Here is an 18,019-nt window from a genome sequence, read left to right as displayed (position 1 = left end):
CTTGAGAAGCCAGAGTCCAGAAAACTGTGCCTTCCTAGCCAGGGTCTCTCATCCAAACAGGATTGGCACGTTCACAGCTGCAGAGAGATCCTTTTGCCTTATGCACTGCTTGAAAAAAAATCAATCTTAGTCTGATTTTCAGAAAAAGCACATATTCTTTGTGTCTGTGTGGTTATAAAGAGCAATATAGACCATTATTATGAACAATAACATAATGCCTCCTAAACACTCCCCTGCTAAAGGTTTCCATGATGGTTTTTGCCCATCTAGAAAAATCTGAAGCAGCTTGAACAGGGAGAGAAATTAACCAAAGCTTCTCCTCTGAGTTTCTAAAGACCTGGTCATTTTTCACTGAAGGTACTTGTCGTAAAGGCATTGCAAAGTACCCCTTGAGAAGGACATGCTCCATCTGCACAGGTGATAATTATGAACTATGAGACTTGCTATTGGCTGCAAGAACCATCAAGACAGTGCTCTTCAGTCTTTGGGAAACTACAAACCTGCTGCAGATCATGCTGATTCTTGGCAAATAACATGGACTGTTAACTCTGAGGCAGAACTATGCTCCTTTCTAGCTCATTTCCAAGACTGATTTGGCATTTTGAGTACAGACACCACCCTGTACAATGTCCAGAAGTAGTATGCACAGTATAAAGAGGAGATTCATATAAACCACCAAGATTTTACTGGCTTTTTCAAGGGAAAAGGTGACCCTACGAAACGTGAACCTTAGTGACATTGTTATAAACACTTGATTGCAAGCAGATGTTTACAACTGAGTTCCTTAAGAAGAGAGATTTTTGCACTTAGACTCTGTCACGCTGCAAGAAATCACTTCTATATAGAGCAAAAGCAATGAGTTCCATATAGACAGACAGAAACAACATGTGCATGGGAATAAGTGCTGTGAAAGGGTTGGACATGGAAAGGCATTAGTGATCTCTCATTCCTAAGGGACTTTTTTTTCCCTTTACTGTTTTACAGATCCCTTCTTTATTCTACTATCCTTGATGAAATAGGGACAAGGGGCTGGTTAGGAACTGCTGTGTGGCACTGAACAGAGCAAGTCGAGCAAGTCAGACTCACCTACTTTTTCCAATGCAAAAGTAAGATTCCTACTGAGAGCGACTCAAAGATCTTCTTTACTGCTGAGAAAGCAGAGGAAGCAAAGCCAGCCTGTACCCTCCTTGCTCACAAGTCACCCAAAGGTTATAGCTAGACTGCTGAGAAGAGGGAATACTAACTGCCTAGGAAGGTTCACAAGCTACTGGAACTCTGTCAGGTTGACTCTTTCTCTATTGCATCCAAAGAGCTCTGACAGCCCATCAGCGCTAAAGAACAAAGAGATGGAGATACCACATGTGTGACAACATGTTACCCCAAGCCCCACATTGTCCAAGCTACCCCACAATCAGTGTTGCTATTGGTGTTCTCTGCAGCTTTCAAGGCACTGGCTAAAACACCTTTCAATTTTTAGGTTGTTGTTGACAAAGTACGGGGCAGCAGTGAGTTATTTTGCTATATGAACTAACTTTCCATCCAAGCACAGCTTGATCTCAAGAGGACTAATTACATGGTCTGCTGGAGAGCAAACCAGACAACAGCAATGGCCAAAAGAATCGAGCTCACCAAGGACTTGGGGTTAGCATCAGATCTTCAAAAGAACAACAGAGAAGAAAAAATAACCTGGAACTACTTGTTGCTCAGAAAAATCTCAAGGAAGAGCCCATCTACTAGTTTTCCTCATTATGCAGCTCTTGTAGCAGATATAAATCTAGCAGCAACATTCAGTTTCTGGAAGAAACCTTCAGTTTCCAGACGATAGAATTCTATAATTGCCCAGAAGGGTTGTGGAGACCTTGGAGGTCTTCAAGACCTGCCTGGACATGTTCCTGTGCAACCTGATCTAGGTTGACCTGCTTCTGCAGGGGTGTTGGACTGGATGATCTCTAAAGGTCCCTTCCAACCCTAACATTCTATGATTCTATGGTAACTCTTAGTACACGTGCACCAGCAAGAAGTTCAGATTTACACAAAGCATTGAACTCGTACAAGTAAGGCGAAAGGAAACAAAACTACTGAGTAAGGTGATGTGGAGCACGTGGAGAAGACATACAAATAATTTAAGAGCAGCATAAAAACAGTATCTTCATTAAAAAAAGACTGAAGTTAAACCAAAGTCAAGAAGTTTTCTTTTTGTTCCACCTCCTCTTTTACTCACCTTGCTTCACACATCTCAGTCTGCACGACTCACCCTTGGTCATCACATGAAGGTGGCATAAAATGATTCTTGTTCTTGGCAGTCAAACAGCATTATCAAGTTGAACATTAGCCTGTCCTGGTTTTGGAATCCACAGGGGAAGAAGTCCTGGGCACAGTACCAGCCCTGGGGGAACGCTCTGAGACTTTCTTCACAGCAGCAGGTGATGGGCCACTGTTGCGGCTGTGTAACTTCACAGACGAGTCCAGGCAGATGGAACAAAACTGGCCCCTCAGGAGCAGTGAGCCAGCTCGCTGCTGCACAACAGGACAGCAACAGCCTTATTCTAGGTAAAAAAATCAATAATTTCTCCTTTTGCCTACAGTAGAATTTACCTGCATACATGTAAAGCCTCTAACAAGGAGCTATTTTAAGTAGACTGTATCAGAAATTGTTCTCTACAGCAGGGACTGACAAATGATGCAGTCTGAGAACAGTGCATCTTGTAAAAAGGCATTTTTCTAACCTGTCCTGAATGGCTATAGCCTTGGTTTCACTATTTCTAAGAAGCTAATGAACAAAGTTTTTCCAAGGCAACAGAGTGGGTTTTAGAAAGCCACCATTGAGAGAAGCATTGGTTCTTCATTTCAGCTTTGGATTTCGCCTCCCCCATCAACCTGTCTTAAAGGACAGGTACTTGTAAAGTGGAAATCAAAGATAACAATAGAACTTGATTTTGAGAACTTAGAAACAGCTCTCACTTCTCAAGATAAAGACAAGCCAATACTCTGAGGAAAAATCATTACCAAGTAACTGTATGATGGAATAAAATCTCTGCTATAATGTAGAATTCTGCTTTGGAGGTTGATAGCTACTAGGAAAAACTCCACTTTTATATTCTGTATTATCTTATGTAAGCATTCACCTTTAACTACACACAATACTGAAAAAGCTGTTCAACTCACTGTAAGAAACAAAGACCGATGAAGCTGAAAGTGGAGCACAAGTGAAAGGTGTGAGTGGCTGCAGAAAGGTATCACAAATTTAACTCAACTTGGCAAGAAATCCCAAAGCCCCTGTGTGCTCAGCAGCCCCTGTGTCACCCAGGGAAGCAGCAGAGCTGTTTTGTGGGCACGGGCTGTGCCTCCCAGCTGCAGCAGCCTCTGCACTGCACCAGGAGGCAGCATGGGGAGCATCCTGGTTTCGGTACCAAAGGTGTGGGGGTGGGACACCCCTTCCCAGGCAGAGAAGCCCACACAAGGCAGCAGGCCACAGATTGCAGGGCTCAGGGCAGAGCAGGTACCAGCAGCTCAACCAGGACACCAGCTCCTCCTTCCATCGCAACTGCAAGCACTTGGAAAGCAAACACCACCTGAAGTATCTTACACACAATGAGGGAATCATTTTATTAGATTATGGAAGACAGCAGCATTACAGTACAAAAAGTTACAAGAGTAGCAGAAAAAAAGTGTTTTTTGGTTTAAATACTCAGGATTATACTGGGGAACGTGAGAAGGATAGTACCCTTTTCTAAACTAATTCCTAACCAGGTTATCAAAATAAGTTTTGAATATTTAGCACAAGTAAAAAAGTTACAACAAACATCATTATAAAATGCTTTAATAAATAGTTTCTTTTCTGAAAGTTTTCTTTTCTTTTTTTTGGTTTTTTTTTTAGGAACATGTCAAAAAAAAAAAGTAGTAAAAGAGAAGATCCTGCAAAGCAAATCCTGCGTTCCTGTATAAAATAACTGGATTCAAAACACCTCACGTTTACATTGTTCGTGGGCCAGAGTTGACACTCTCAAGCATCCGCTCCTCTCACTGGGAGGGTAACTAGGTGTATGCAGTGTTATGCTGCTTCAGTAATTAAAATAAACTTAGTTTTGCCCAGTTAATAGCAACAATAAAGCCTTTTTCCTTTAAAAAAAGAAAAACAACCCCAAACCAAACCCAACCCAACGCATTAAGCCTTCCATTGCAACCATTTCTACCCAGGTTACTCCCAAACCTTCCGAAGCTTGCCGGCCTTTTCGTCCTTTAGAGCCAAAGGTGAATAAAAAGCACAACAGAAACAAGATTGAGGAAAATATTGTTCCCTTCATTAGGCTTTGTATTTAAACGCCAAAACAACAACAACAAAAAAAGTAATACCACATGTAATTAACATATTCACAAAAGAAAAAGAAACAATGCCTCGCTACGTTGGTACTGTACAGTAGATGCACCCGTTAGTGTTCTTGAGATGGGCTGAACGTGGGGGATAAACAAACATTTCTGGATCTATTTACACATAAGTGGTTATTTGTTCCTATGTAAATACAAATGACCAACAGATTCTTTTTTTTCTAACATTGATTGTATTAACATCATCTTTCTTTTTTTCCTAAGTCTGGACAGAATACCAAAAAGAAAAAGTTATAAACTGCCATAAAACCTCCTTTGTCAGCAACATAAATTAAAAGGAATGACATGTAAAAAAAAAAGACCAAAATATTTAAGTTATTAAATCAAATATACAGAGTGATTCATTTAATATGTACATATTTACACCGAAAAAAAAGCACTTTCACTATTAGAAAATAAACTGTGTCAGCTGGGGAACCTAGAGTTCTCACAATGTTACTACATCGATATGGCAGTCTTTGACAGTTGCTATAGAAAAAGTTTAATCTCAAGGCACTTGTCACATGCTTCAATACTGCAATTCCAAAGTAATTTAACAGAAATTAAAAGGCCACTTTTTGCTTTTTTTCCTAAGCCACAGTTGAAAGATCTCTATAATTCTTTTTTTGTTGTTGTTGTTACAAAGTGTGTAAGGCAAATTTGGGACAGAAAAAGAACTGACAGAAGCTACTAAACGTAACAAGTGCAGTGAGCTGCCATTAATAGAGACTCAAAGTCAAGAAAGTGGTTTAAAGTTCACACAAATTTCCTCAACCAGGAGGGTTTTAAAGCCACCATTTAAATTAGAGCAAGTAATAAAAAGAAATACATTCTGTAAACAGTGTACAGGCTTTTGTAATAAACTTTACACATATTGAAAATACCTCTCCTCTGCCACACAGCGAGTGTATTACAAGTAAACTTTACAAAAATAGCAACTATCAAAGATTACTCATTTGTCTCTGTTTTTTTTTCATCTGACAGTCATTGAATAATTTATACAAGGCTAAAGAAACAAAATAAATTTTATTTATTATTTTCATTTATTTTCTTTTTTTACGCAAAATAAAGAAACTATGAAACATTTGACTCCAGAGAATTTTCAGTCCTTGATGCAAAGTGGAGCTTCTTTTCTTTTTCCCCCCTACCCAGTAAGCGTAGGTGCAGTCTCCCTACGTTCCAAATACAGCTTTAGTCTCTACTGCCTTCAAAGTTTGATGCATTCACATTTTTGACAGATCTGTTGTCCATCTTGCCTAGTGGATGGGATTTCTTTACTGGACTGCTTTCTGATGTGTCGGATGCCTTCGTGGCCAAAGGCTTTGCGAGTTTGTGAGAGAGGAATTTGTCCATTTCCTCATCTCTTTCTTCCTCTTCTTCTTCCTCTTCCTCGTACTCCACGTACTCCTCTACCGCATCACAAGTTCTTTTCTGAGGAGATATGAAGTTTTTGCATTCGTAACGAATGTCTTTGTTGCTGTAAGATCTGTCTATAGGATTTCTTATGGGATTTAAAGGTGCCCACTGGTTATTGGCACCCTCTTCTCTGGGAGGACGACTTCTCTCTCGCTCTTTTCTCCTCTTCCGAGTCCACCACACGCAGATGATGATACAGGTCAGCCACACAATGCTAAATACCGCACAGAGAATTGGAACCAAGTAATCTAGAGGGGTAAATGAGAAAAAACACCAAAGTCTTGAGCTCACAGTACTAGATACATAGCACTAGACATCTGCAAGACAACTACAGGTTAGCCCCAGAAAGAATTTTAGGAGAATCACAGAACCTTAAGGGTTGGAAGGGACCTCGAGAGATCATCCAGTGCAGCCCCCCTGTCAGAGTAGGATCACCTAGAGTAGGGCACACAGGAACTTGTCCAGGTGGGTTTGAATGTTCCCATAGGAGGGGAATCCACAGTCTATCTGGGCAGCCCCTTCCAGTGCTTCCTCACCCTCAACACTGAAGAAGTTTTGCCTTGTGTTTCTCTGGAACCTCTTCTGTTCCAGTTTATACCCATTGCCCCTTGTCCTGTCATTGGCCATCACTGAGAACAGCCTGGCTCCATCCTCCTGACACCCATCCCTTATGTATTTGTAAACATTCATGAGGTCACCCCACAGTCTCCTCTTCTCCAAGCTAAAGAGCCCCAGCTCCCTCAGCCTTCCATCATAAGGGAGCCCCACCATCTTTGGGGCTCTGCACTCCAGCAGCTCCCTCCCTGTCCTTCTTGAACTGAGGGGCCCAGAACTAGACACATTATTCCAGATGCGATCTCGCAAAGGCAGAGCGGAACCTCTCTCCAGCTACTACCCACAGCCCTTCTAATCCACTCCAGGATGCCATTGGCCGCCTTCGCCACAGGGGCACATGGCTGGCTCATGCTCATCCTGCTGCCCACCAAGACTTCCAGGTCCCTTTCCCCTACACTGCTCTCTAAGAGTTCATTACCCAACCTGAGAAAAGAATGAAGACATCATTACAGCCCCATCGTAACTGCCTGACTGCACTAGTCCAACTAGAAATACTTTTTACTAGTTTTAACTAAGTTGGACTTTTCCCTCCTTAATGGTGAGGCAGATAATGTTACACTTGAGATGGCTTTTCCCCTCCAATAGGCAAACTACTTATATAAGCAGCATTGCTTTCTCAAGCACCTAATCAAAGTTGGCCCAGGAAACCTCAGTAATGACTCTGAAATTAGAAAAAGTCTACTCCTGCAGGAGGAAGGTTCCAAAGAATACCATGCCTCCAAGTTTCCCAGAAACACTGGCACATGCATCAGCAACGTGCCCCGCATTTACCATTAAGGCCACAGACCTTTATATATCAACTATCTCAAAAAGCATTCAGGTTAGAGTCATGTAACCAATCATACACTCTTTAGGATGCTGCAGTTTTTATCCTGGTGTTTCACCCTGAAGTTTATCACTAGAGACGAGCCCTCACTGCTCAGTGAATAAACAAAAGGAGTTGAGGCAATTGCTTTCTTCCATGTTCCCAAATGCAAGCCCCACCAGTGATCTACCAGACACTCAGAGTCAGTTTGTTTCTCTAGCAAACCATTCCTGAAAATTTATGGACGTTTGGACTTTTTTCCCTCCTTCCAAGGGCTTTGTTATTCTTTCCCAGTAGTATTTTTCTACTCTTCTTGATAAGCAAGAATTCATGCAAGGTAAGAGGCAATAAAACACTTTGCTTTTGGCAGGGACAGCAGGACTGCTCAACAGTTCTGCAGACAAATCCTGTCAACCTGTCGCTCCAACCTCTCAAAGAAACTCTCTCTGCAGTTTTAAGACAACTGCTTACAGAATAACCTGCAAAAGGCTGTACAAGTGCAACTGACTCCTTCGGTACCATGGTTGGTCACTCTAACCTTGAAAGATCTTTCATAGAATTTTGAGCATACTCATATTAATATCAGATGGAGTATTATAAATATCCATATTATAAGGAATATGACACAAGCACTTCCTCCTGGCAAGGGAAAAAGAGCCCCTGTAAACACAGTTGGCCTCAAGGGATCTAAAAATTGCATTTTAGCAGTTTGGGGAAGGATTGTACTCTTATAACTGCTATTCTCTCCTTTTTCCTAAGCAGTGTAATACTAAACCATGAATGAGGAGAGACTTCAAGGACAAAGAAGCTCTTTATACTAGCTTCTCCTAGATCAGAATACAAAGCTTGCATGCTCACTGATAACTCATCTATTATTTTGTCATACGACTGTGGATCCAAGTTTACTCAAAAGGTTCTCACACAGAGAATCGTCTGTATGCAAGAAACAATATTTCTACCTAAAGCTAGAGGAAATCAATGAAGTGTCTAAATGATTATGTTCATCTAGGCCCTTGGGCATCCCACAAGTGATTCTCACAGACACAGGGATTTACACCACATTGCACTAGGTTTACATCTACCTCACCCAGTTAAAGAGTAACAATAGAACAAAACCAAATCAATGAACATGAGAGTCCAGGTTACAGTCTACTTCATAAGAAGTCTGTTGAAGGGAGGTGGGGGGAGGCAGGCAGTGGTCAATATTGAGCATCTAAATTAAAGTGAGGAGTCTGGAAGCCATTCTCTAACACTAGCTACAAGTGCAAGTACATTCAACTTTCTTAGCAGAATCTTTGAATCTCATTGAAGCACGAGGCAAACTAATCCCCATCCCTTTTGCCCAGCCATTTAACACACACAATCAGCAGAAAGAGGCTGAGGCATGCCAGAATCTCAGCTTGATTCTTTATCATCTACGTAATATCTGTTCAAGACAAGAACAAAGCTGGTACACTGCCTTCAGGGGAGCTGAGGAAATGGTACATTTGCCAAGGTTTGAACTAACAAGAGGCATTCCCTAGAAGGGAAACACAAGAGAAGTGGAACCAGGCAGTTTACTAATTGTTTGGATTATGGGTGGAAGACCTTCCAGATTATGTTGGGAAAATCTAGGAAGGAGTTGGGAGAGTCTTTGACCACTGTAAGATTTCCACTCTGGGGCTCAGCTCAACTGAAGCCCTACCAGGGGGTCTTCCACAAGACCATCTCCTCCCTCTCCCAGGCATAAACATAGACAAGTAAAACTGCTGTTGGAAGGTCAATGGTCAGAGACAAAGGTCTTCCCAATCACACCATATCCCCATTAACAGAAATGAACACTGCATTTTAAGCCAGCTGTGCACTAGTGAGAAACACATTGAAAAATGGAGAAAGGTTTTACATAATTATGGCCAAATCTTAGAAGATACTAAGACATCTATAACTCTTGCTAAGGTAAATAATTATAGAATCATAGAATGGTAGGGTTGGAAGGGACCTGAATCCCCTGATGCAGGTCAACCTAGATGCAGGTTACACAAGAACATGTCCAGGTGGGTCTTGAAGACCTCCAAGGAAGGAGCCTCCACACCCTTCCTGGGCAGCCTGTGCCAGGGCTCCCTCACCTCACAGTAAAACACTTTTTTCTTATATTTAAATAGAACTGTGTTCCAGCTTCATCCCATCACCCCTTGTCCTGTTGCTATATACAATAGAAAAAAAGAGATGCCTCAACCTCTTGACACCCACCATTTAGATATTTGTAAATATTAATAAGATGCCCCCTCAGTCTCCTCTTTTCTAGACTAAACAGCCCCATAAGCACTTCAGAAGACACTTGGAATCATGCTATGTTGTCTTCTCTCTCCCCACGATTTCACTGCCTCGCAGCCTCAATTTCTATAGGGCAGCAACACTAAGGGCTTAGGTGGGGTTAAGGTCAATGGAGGTGAATCAAAGAATTTGAATAGCATGAAAAGTGATTTTGTAAAAGGTATGCTTAGACAGGAGAAGGGGGTTGGAAGTCAGAGTCAAAAGAGTGGCAAGGGTAGGTGAGGATGTTATACTAGGGATGAGGTTAAGTTTAAATTAGCACACAAACACAATTTGATTTTAAAGCTATTTCCTCTTCAGTTAGGAACAGCAAAGAAACATTCCCATTACCATTTTCCCCAAGATGTAAAGAAAGATGAGATTGACAGTGAGGGACAGCAAATCCTTACACATGGACGATGTATCCATTGGGAACCTTACCTGATGATGAATTCCCAACAACGATGGTCTCTACTTTGACTTCAGTTACTGCCAACATGACAGTGCTGTTCTGCCTCTTCGTGATTGCATTGACTATGATGTTAGCTGCGTTCTGTATGAGACTATTATCTTGTTCATCTCGGTGTGGGACAAGAGACTACAGGGAGCAAGGGGGAAAACCAAAGAGTTGTTACAGGCACTTCACAGGGGAAACCTACTTTTTAAATTCATCTAAGTCTTAACTGAGCTCACCAAGTTGGATTTAGCTGACAGCAGTACCCTTAAAGTTTACAGTATCAATAGCATATATCTGTATCCAAACTGTGGATGCAGTGTCAGACTTGGTGGGTAACACGCCTACTTGTTAATCTAGCATATCCCAAATAAAAAGCAGCTGACTTCCACCTTACTTACACTGCTGAGCTAAACTTAGTCATAGTTTGGAGCACTTCACGACGTGGATTTATCTAGATAGAAGCCTGGACTACTAACAGTCTGCACTATTTATACCATACACTTTGCTTCCTGCATCATGGCTCAGCGTGTTCTTTACAGTACTGGTAGAGACGACAGACCAGCTTCTGCCTGGATAAACACTTTACTATGAAAAATTAACTCTTTCTTGGGAATCAAGCAATATACAAGCATTGAGTGATTGGGCTGCAAATGCCTCTAAAGCAAGTCCTTAAGCTCAGTGGGGCAAGCTACTTTCATTTACTTGACTTGCACCTTCTTCCACTTCCCTATTTGCACTTTCATGAACATCCTGAAGCAGCCATGCTCTAAACGTACAGCAGAAACTTCCCAAGATCCAAATCCAGCCACCTGCAATCATTTCTCTTTACTGAGAAAGCCAACAGTCCAAGCCTTCTGACAGAACAGGTAGGCACCTGTTCACTAATTTGAGCTGAATAAGTCTTTAAGACTAAATTATCAGGAGGTTGTGGCAGCCTTCTGTCATTAATGAAACCCACAGTTTCAGTTATCTAGCTGAACAGATCTACAATGGACTTCCTAGAATGGAAATTGAGGTGACAAAAGTGCTTTGCAGTCAGACTAAGCCACAGATTGCAGTACCTGCACTCAAGTGAAACTAGCTTAAAAACACCTTTTCACCAGCTCAAACTAATAAGGAAACGTTCTCCTAAAGTACTTAAATGCAAGTCTCATACTCACAATAGCAACTTCCACCGCATTCTCTATGGAGTAAGACAGATCACACAATATTATCAGAGTTCTGTCCCGAGACACAGTCCTAGTAGCTGGTAAATATCGGATTTCAGAACAGATATTTTCAGTGGTAGTGCCCTGTTAGAAGCAAGGGAGATTGTATGAATCCAGTTTAAGCAAAAAAAAACCCAGTACATAAAAACAAGCACCTTCAGGATTTTTGCAGTTACTGAGACTTGATGAAGGCAGCAAACAGGACACCACAATTAATATCAACAGAGAAGCAGAATAAGGCATTTTGCAAGTTTGACAGCAAGGAGTTATATTAAAAGCATTAATCTTCCATACTTGGACATGGAATATATCCCTACATATATTGTCATACTTTATTAATGACTCTGTTCTCACCTGTGGGACTTTGTCTTCGTTGAAAATTAAAGTAATTCTAGCACAGTCATTGTCCAAATACCCAGAATTAGGCAGACACTTGATATTGGCAGGCAGAGGTTCAGAGGCACTGCATTCTCCCCAGTCTGTGCATGGTGGCTGAAAGCATTTCATATACTTCTCCTGGCATTCTTGACCCATGGGACACTGGTTATTTGAATTATCCCAGTGCTTGTGTAACAGACAAGGCTTTTTCCCACACCACACCTAGAAGTTAAAAAGAATAAATTACTGTTACATTTATTGCTCTTATGCAGCAAAACCAAGCAAGTCATATAAGATGGTCATGATCTACTGATTGCAAACCAAATCTGTTTCAACACTGAGGTAAGTCCTAGTTGTAGATGGAGTTGCTCTACCACAAAATAAGGATGTTCTGAATGAGCAGAAGAGTAAGAACTGTGCAAAGATCACCCAAGCCACCTGTGACTAAGCCTCCTTAGAGGCTAAGGGATTTGTCCCATGTAACTGAGTTACACACAAATTCAAGCATTCTGTAATTTGGAGAAACAGCACCACAAGGTTTAAGATCTGTTCAATATTCATACTGAGATCCTTGCTACAGAACACTGAAGATGTTAAAAGCTGATGAATGTTGGTGATAAGCACTGTCACTTCAACCACTCTCCCAGGAGGAAATTGCTGGTAGTCCCACATGACTGAGGTGCAGCAAGCTTCCAAACACAGCTCCAATTCATGATGCAACCTTTAAGATTCTATATAATACTATCCAGCTAGTAGTTTAGGAACTTAGGGATTTCTTAAAGCACGACAGTCAGCAAAAAAAAGCATATTTGTTCATTACACACAAAGAACCAAACACCATAGATGGATAACCTGCATTTACTGTATCACCATTTATCACTTCACTTACATTTCTAGTTATGTTCACATGCTTTTATCTTCTGAAGACATTTCAAACATCATTATAAAGGATCTAAACTCGCATTGCTAAATGACTCAGTACAAGACTTAGTTATTTCTTTGCCTACAGTGCATACCTAGATAAATAAAATCAGATTAAGGCTGGATAAGTAAGACTCAGATTTTTAAACTGGTGCTTCTGGTGAAACATGGGAGACTGCTGTGTGAGGCAATATTGAAAGTCGCATTGGTGCTCATCTGAAGACACCCACTAAGCCCTACAACTTGCAAGAAAAACTGAACTTGTCTCTCTCCAGCTGTAATCTAAAGCTGCACAGGTACCACAGATACACTGAGAAATGATATCTCAGGAGGGCTGAAAGGCTTGGAGTACATATACCAATGTGTTCTACCTGCATTTAAGCTAACCTTATCTTTTCTAAAGTCAAAACCACTAGGATATAGTTCCTAATAAATATACAAAAGCTGCAACTGGTCCATTCATAAACCTACTGGAGGACAACTGAAAAAAGGCAATTATTAGCCACTGAAGCAGCTTTTCTTTCTGCATGTCTGCCATCTCAGAACTAATATTTCACAAGATTTGCAAAGCTTTGGCAGGGTGATTTATTTATCCTTTCAAGGATTATTATTCCTTTCCAGTTCATATTTCCTTGTCTACAAAAAGTGCCTGTGTGCTTTGAACGAGCTTGTTCTGGCAGGTAGAGAGCAGGGCAGTAGTTTATGATTATCAAGACAATCCCATGTGGATTTTTTACAGGAAGTCATTAGAGACTTTTTTAAACAAAGGCAGTTTGGGGGAGACTTAGGTAAGAGTCTAGATGGAAAAAGCCCACAAAGATTAATTTATGTATGAAGAACAATATGTTAGTTTCAGCCAGAAGGATTTAAGAAAAGTCAAAATGCCTACCTTGGTGCAGTCGATACGGCCATCCAAACAGTGGCAGTTGTTGCACTCCTGATCCCACCTGCTGCCATGGGGAAAGGTGATTCCCTTAAGCCAGCAAGGCTTTCCAATTCCAATCACTATGAGAAAAGCACAATCTGTCACTTCACCTCTTCAGGTTACTGAAGCCACACAGATTTCAATCAAGCTAACATTCCTTACACATCAGACTACTGTATATGAACTCTATATTGGCTACATTGTACCCCAGTGTTTTTAGGGTGAAGGTTGGTAGCAGATAAAAGATTACCTTCTTGGCACCTGGGACCAATTCTTCCAGGGGGACAATTGCATCGGTATCCATTTATTTCATCTATACAAGTGGCACCATATCCACAAGGAGAAGACTGGCACTCGTCAATATCTAGAAAGAAAATAGGTAACAAGGGCAAGAACATAGAATATTGTAATTGGACACTTACTGAGATGTAATCTCACAATATCTGCTTTCTTGATAGGCAAATGATTCAAAATTAGTCTCCTAAGTGGAGAGTTCTACCATTTCATCATTAACCTCCAACACTTGCACCCTAACTGAAGTTCTGGCAATTAAAGAAGCAGTCATGCTGACTCATCTCACAGCATAAGTGTTGGACAGCTAAAGGTGCTGTCTTCTCCACATTCAGCTATACAACTGAAGTCCCACGTCTTCTGCCACTAAATCTCAGATATTTAGGCTTCCTACAAAAGTACGTGCTCTCAGGAAGCTATCACAGTGCAAGAACTGAACAATGCATTGGCTCAACAAGTGCTCAAAAAATAGGGAGGTATTGCCATAAGGAAGACAGAATAATAGCTTAGTCAGTAACAGATATTTGATGTTACTTTTCTTAATTACCTTGAAATAGCAAGTAGATTAATTTAGTACATACACATTTAGCAAGAAAGCCTCTTAAAACCAACCTTCAAAGATTCAGAGGCTTAGCCATAGAGATCTATTGGAAGGATGCATTGTCCATTCAGATGCACAGCAATTTGTTATTTGTTATCCTGGGGAAGTGACCAATACTAATCTATACAACAGTCTACCAAAGGCAACAGGAACCAATCTGTCCAACTGTAAGCCACAAACAGCAACTGCTTCATTCTGAACTATAACCATTCCCCTCTAGAGTATCTTTCAAAAGCTTTCCTTCCATTGAGAATGAATGCCCAACCCCTCAAAAACTTGTTAAACATCAGTTCTTGACTGATGCACAGTATCAGCTCATATTCTGTGTTTAAAGGAGTGGAGTTTGAAAGTCAAATGTGATAAATGGCAGTGGTGAGCCTGTTATCCATGTAGGCAACGCAAAAAACACCAAATGGCTTTTGGCTCTACTTGAGCTTCTTTCAGAAGTGCACTAAGATAAAACTTTAGGCAAACGCAGAAGTATCTGAACTATGGGGGAATTTTAACTACTCTTTTCTCCTCTCAATATTCTCCAGCTTCTGAGTGCTGAAAAATACGACTTAACCCCATTTCTTTTATCAGCCATAAGAGCCATTTTTGTCAGAGCTACTCCTTTTGTCTATACCAGTCTAAACAAGAAAAATAAGTCTGCAGTCCCATCACAAATGCACTGTAATTGTCTTTGACTAGAAATGGTCCTCTCTGCATTTCCTATGCAGATAAAAAGGATTCAATATCCCTCACTGCATGTCTGGATCTAGACACGCGATCATCTGCCATCCCTGGTTCTATATCCAGAGATCAACCACTAAGCTGATGCTATCACAAGTGCTACTGTTACCCTCTGATTAAAGATGTTGTCTTTGTTTACTATCTGCCACAATGAGGACAAAATCTCCACTCAAAAGCACACCACCATACTGATGGGGTGGAAGGACTGAGACAAACAGCCTTGAGGCTACAGAAGGCTCTAAGCCTGATCATCCAAAGAGGCAGAAATGGTAATGTTACATTGAAGAAAAACCCAACAAACCCAAGATACTTCCACAACACTTCAATGCAGTTTTAAGGACTTTTTGTTCCTCCTTTTCAGTTTCCATCCTTCAGGATAATTGCAGTGCAACAGGTTTGGTTTATTGCTTTGAAATACCTGTGTCATTATTTTTCTACGTTATTCACGTGTCAGCACTATTTTGTTTTCATATGTTTCAGTGGATTTGAGTTTCTAATGTTAAATGGAACACCTAGTGATAAAGCAACTTGTCATTAAAGATGGCCTGTAAGAAAAATACTTAAAACTTAGTAAGCTTCTATCAAGCCAGAACCCCAAAAATCTTCAGAAATGTCTTGACAAAATCCAGCAACCAAGTCTTTGAGCATAACTTGAGCCAACTCATTTCAGTTCCATTTAACAAAAAGAAGAAAGGAACCTAAGTTGCCATTATTTACAAGGTATCAGTACCTGGCTGACTGACAAGAGGCTTCATCTTCATTACTTGGAATCAGTTAACCTAATGCAAAAAGGGTCACAGATTGTTCTCTGATTTGTGTGTTAGAATGGTACCTTTCAAGTCTCTACCCACACAGGTACTTACTAATTCTGCAGTCAGGACCAGCAAACCCAGGTGCACATTCACATCGAAACCAATTCACACCATCAACACAGATGCCTCCATTATAACTGTAAAAACAACAAACCTACCATTACACCAGCATTCTCAGCCTAGAAACACGAGTTGAAAGATGAGTAAAACCACAGGTCTCATGCAACATGTTCAAATGCAAGTTTCTATTGTCCCTGTTCTTAGTATTTTCTCACTACTCAATATGTAGAATTAGAGCCCCTGTTAATTCACAGCTTAAGGAGGCTTGTGTTATCTATCTGTCTCATTGGTTTCTAATTAAACCTTTTGCTGCTGTTCAGGGGGACAATCTAGTCCCATCAACAAAGAAAACAATGTTAGGTGAATAATATTGCTTAGTAAATCATCTATAAAACAGCAACATCCAACAAAAGCATCTCAACAGAACTCAAGGAGATAAAACAGCACTGGAAAGGGACTACTGAGACAGTCCAAGCTTTTGCAAGGCTGTTCGTGTTTGGTTTTTTTTAAGTATGGGAGGTACAAGGTTATGGCACCAGAATAGACAGAGGAAGGTAAGGCAGATTGCTTGCTTCATCCACAACTCAGACTTACTCCCCTTCAACCATAACCATCAACCTCTGTATTTAGACAAACCCATTCTATCTTCCAAAATAAAAGTTTTGCTTTAGAAACACATTTATACATTTTATTTCATCTACGAGGACATTTTTTATGTTTACCCAAATTATTGTAAACAAACAGGTTTTGATTTCTCATTTTTACTCTAAAATTCCATTGTAGATGCCTGAAACATTATCAAGTGATGCACTGCATGTCAGTCATTTGCTAGCCAGTTCTGGTGGGAAGACTACACTAAAATACTTGTATACGAATCAACTCAGGATTGTTTGATGGTCTTTGTTGCTGTCAAGGAATAGATAAGGCACTAAAAACACTTTAAGATTTCTATAGAGCCTGTCTTCAATTATTTTAGGGAAGATTTATTTCTAATCTGGCATGAAAAAACACATTACTGTGCTCACCTATTTTCACAATAGGCACAGAACCGAAGTTGGCACACTTACCATGGATGAGGGTTGCAGTCATTGGTATCTGTAAGAAGGAATACAGACTGGTGTAACTAATATATACTAATACAAATAAATATAATGCAAAACTATAAGCTGAGGTGCTGTATTTGATAAGGAAAGCAAGGAAAAATAATATGGAATTGATCTGCAGAGAGAGACCTGAGAGTCCTGATTGATAAGCTAAATATGAGCCAGCAATGTGCCCTCATGGCCAAGGTGGCCAATGGCATCCTGGGATGCATTCAAGAGTGTGGGCAGCAGGTCCAGGGAGGTTCTTCTCCCCCTCTACTCTGCCCTGGTGAGGCCTCATCTGGAGTCCTGTGTCCAGTTCTGGGCTCCTCAGCTCAAGAGGGACAGGGAAGTGCTGGAGAGAGTCCAGCACAGGCCCACCAAGATGATCAGGGGACTGGAACATCTTTCATACGAGGAAAGGCTGCAGGAACCGGGGCTGTTTAGTCTTGAGGAGATTGAGGGGTGATCTTATTAACATTTACAAATATCTAAAGGTGGGTGTCAGGAGTTTGGGACATCCCTTTTTTCTCTAGCAGCTAGCAATAAATAGGACAAGGGGTGATGGGATGGAGCTGGAACACAAAAAGTTCCACTTAAACATAAGAAAAAACTATTTCACTGTGAGGGTGAGGGAGCCCTGGCACAGGCTGCCCAGAGGGGTTGTGGAGGCTCTTTCCTTGGAGGTCTTCAAGACCTGCCTGGACGTGTTCCTATGTGACCTGATCTAAGTGACCCTGCTTCTGCAGGGGGGTTGGATTAGATGATCTCTACAGGTCCCTTCCAACCCCTACCATTCTATGATTCTATGATTTGTTTTCTTCCATGCTTGAAAACCAAGTTCAATTAGGTCCAACATATCAATGACATACCTTAAATTTTAGGCATAGATTGATAAATGCAAGATTTTACAACTTGGGTGTATTTTGATACCAACAGCACAGACTGACAGTAACATCACAGAAGTTGCATTGGCAGTGGTTAATTCAACCAGGCTCTAAAAGCTTTCAAAAGGATTACCACTACACTTTAGCACTTCACACTTATACATGCAATTAG

General features: G+C 40.9%; 1 protein-coding gene across 1 annotated transcript in view; it reads right to left on the bottom strand.

Annotated features, from left to right (window-relative positions):
• Positions 1-3,582: 3,582 nt before the first annotated feature.
• JAG2 (jagged canonical Notch ligand 2) overlaps positions 3,583-18,019 on the bottom strand; it is a 72,182-nt gene continuing 57,745 nt past the window's right edge. The window contains exons 18-25 of the mRNA XM_061998429.1: positions 16,946-16,973; positions 15,870-15,955; positions 13,633-13,746; positions 13,347-13,462; positions 11,513-11,758; positions 11,111-11,242; positions 9,935-10,091; positions 3,583-6,029 (exon numbers count right to left, since the gene is read on the bottom strand). Coding sequence (XP_061854413.1) covers positions 5,557-6,029; positions 9,935-10,091; positions 11,111-11,242; positions 11,513-11,758; positions 13,347-13,462; positions 13,633-13,746; positions 15,870-15,955; positions 16,946-16,973 — 1,352 coding nt within the window. The 3' untranslated portion in view covers positions 3,583-5,556. The remainder of the gene's footprint in view (positions 6,030-9,934; positions 10,092-11,110; positions 11,243-11,512; positions 11,759-13,346; positions 13,463-13,632; positions 13,747-15,869; positions 15,956-16,945; positions 16,974-18,019) is intronic.

Source organism: Colius striatus, chromosome 6 (assembly GCF_028858725.1).
Source record: "Colius striatus isolate bColStr4 chromosome 6, bColStr4.1.hap1, whole genome shotgun sequence".
Lineage (NCBI taxonomy): Eukaryota > Metazoa > Chordata > Aves > Coliiformes > Coliidae > Colius > Colius striatus.
The sequence above is the reverse complement of the archived record's forward strand: the minus strand, read 5'-3'. Positions and strand labels throughout refer to the sequence as shown.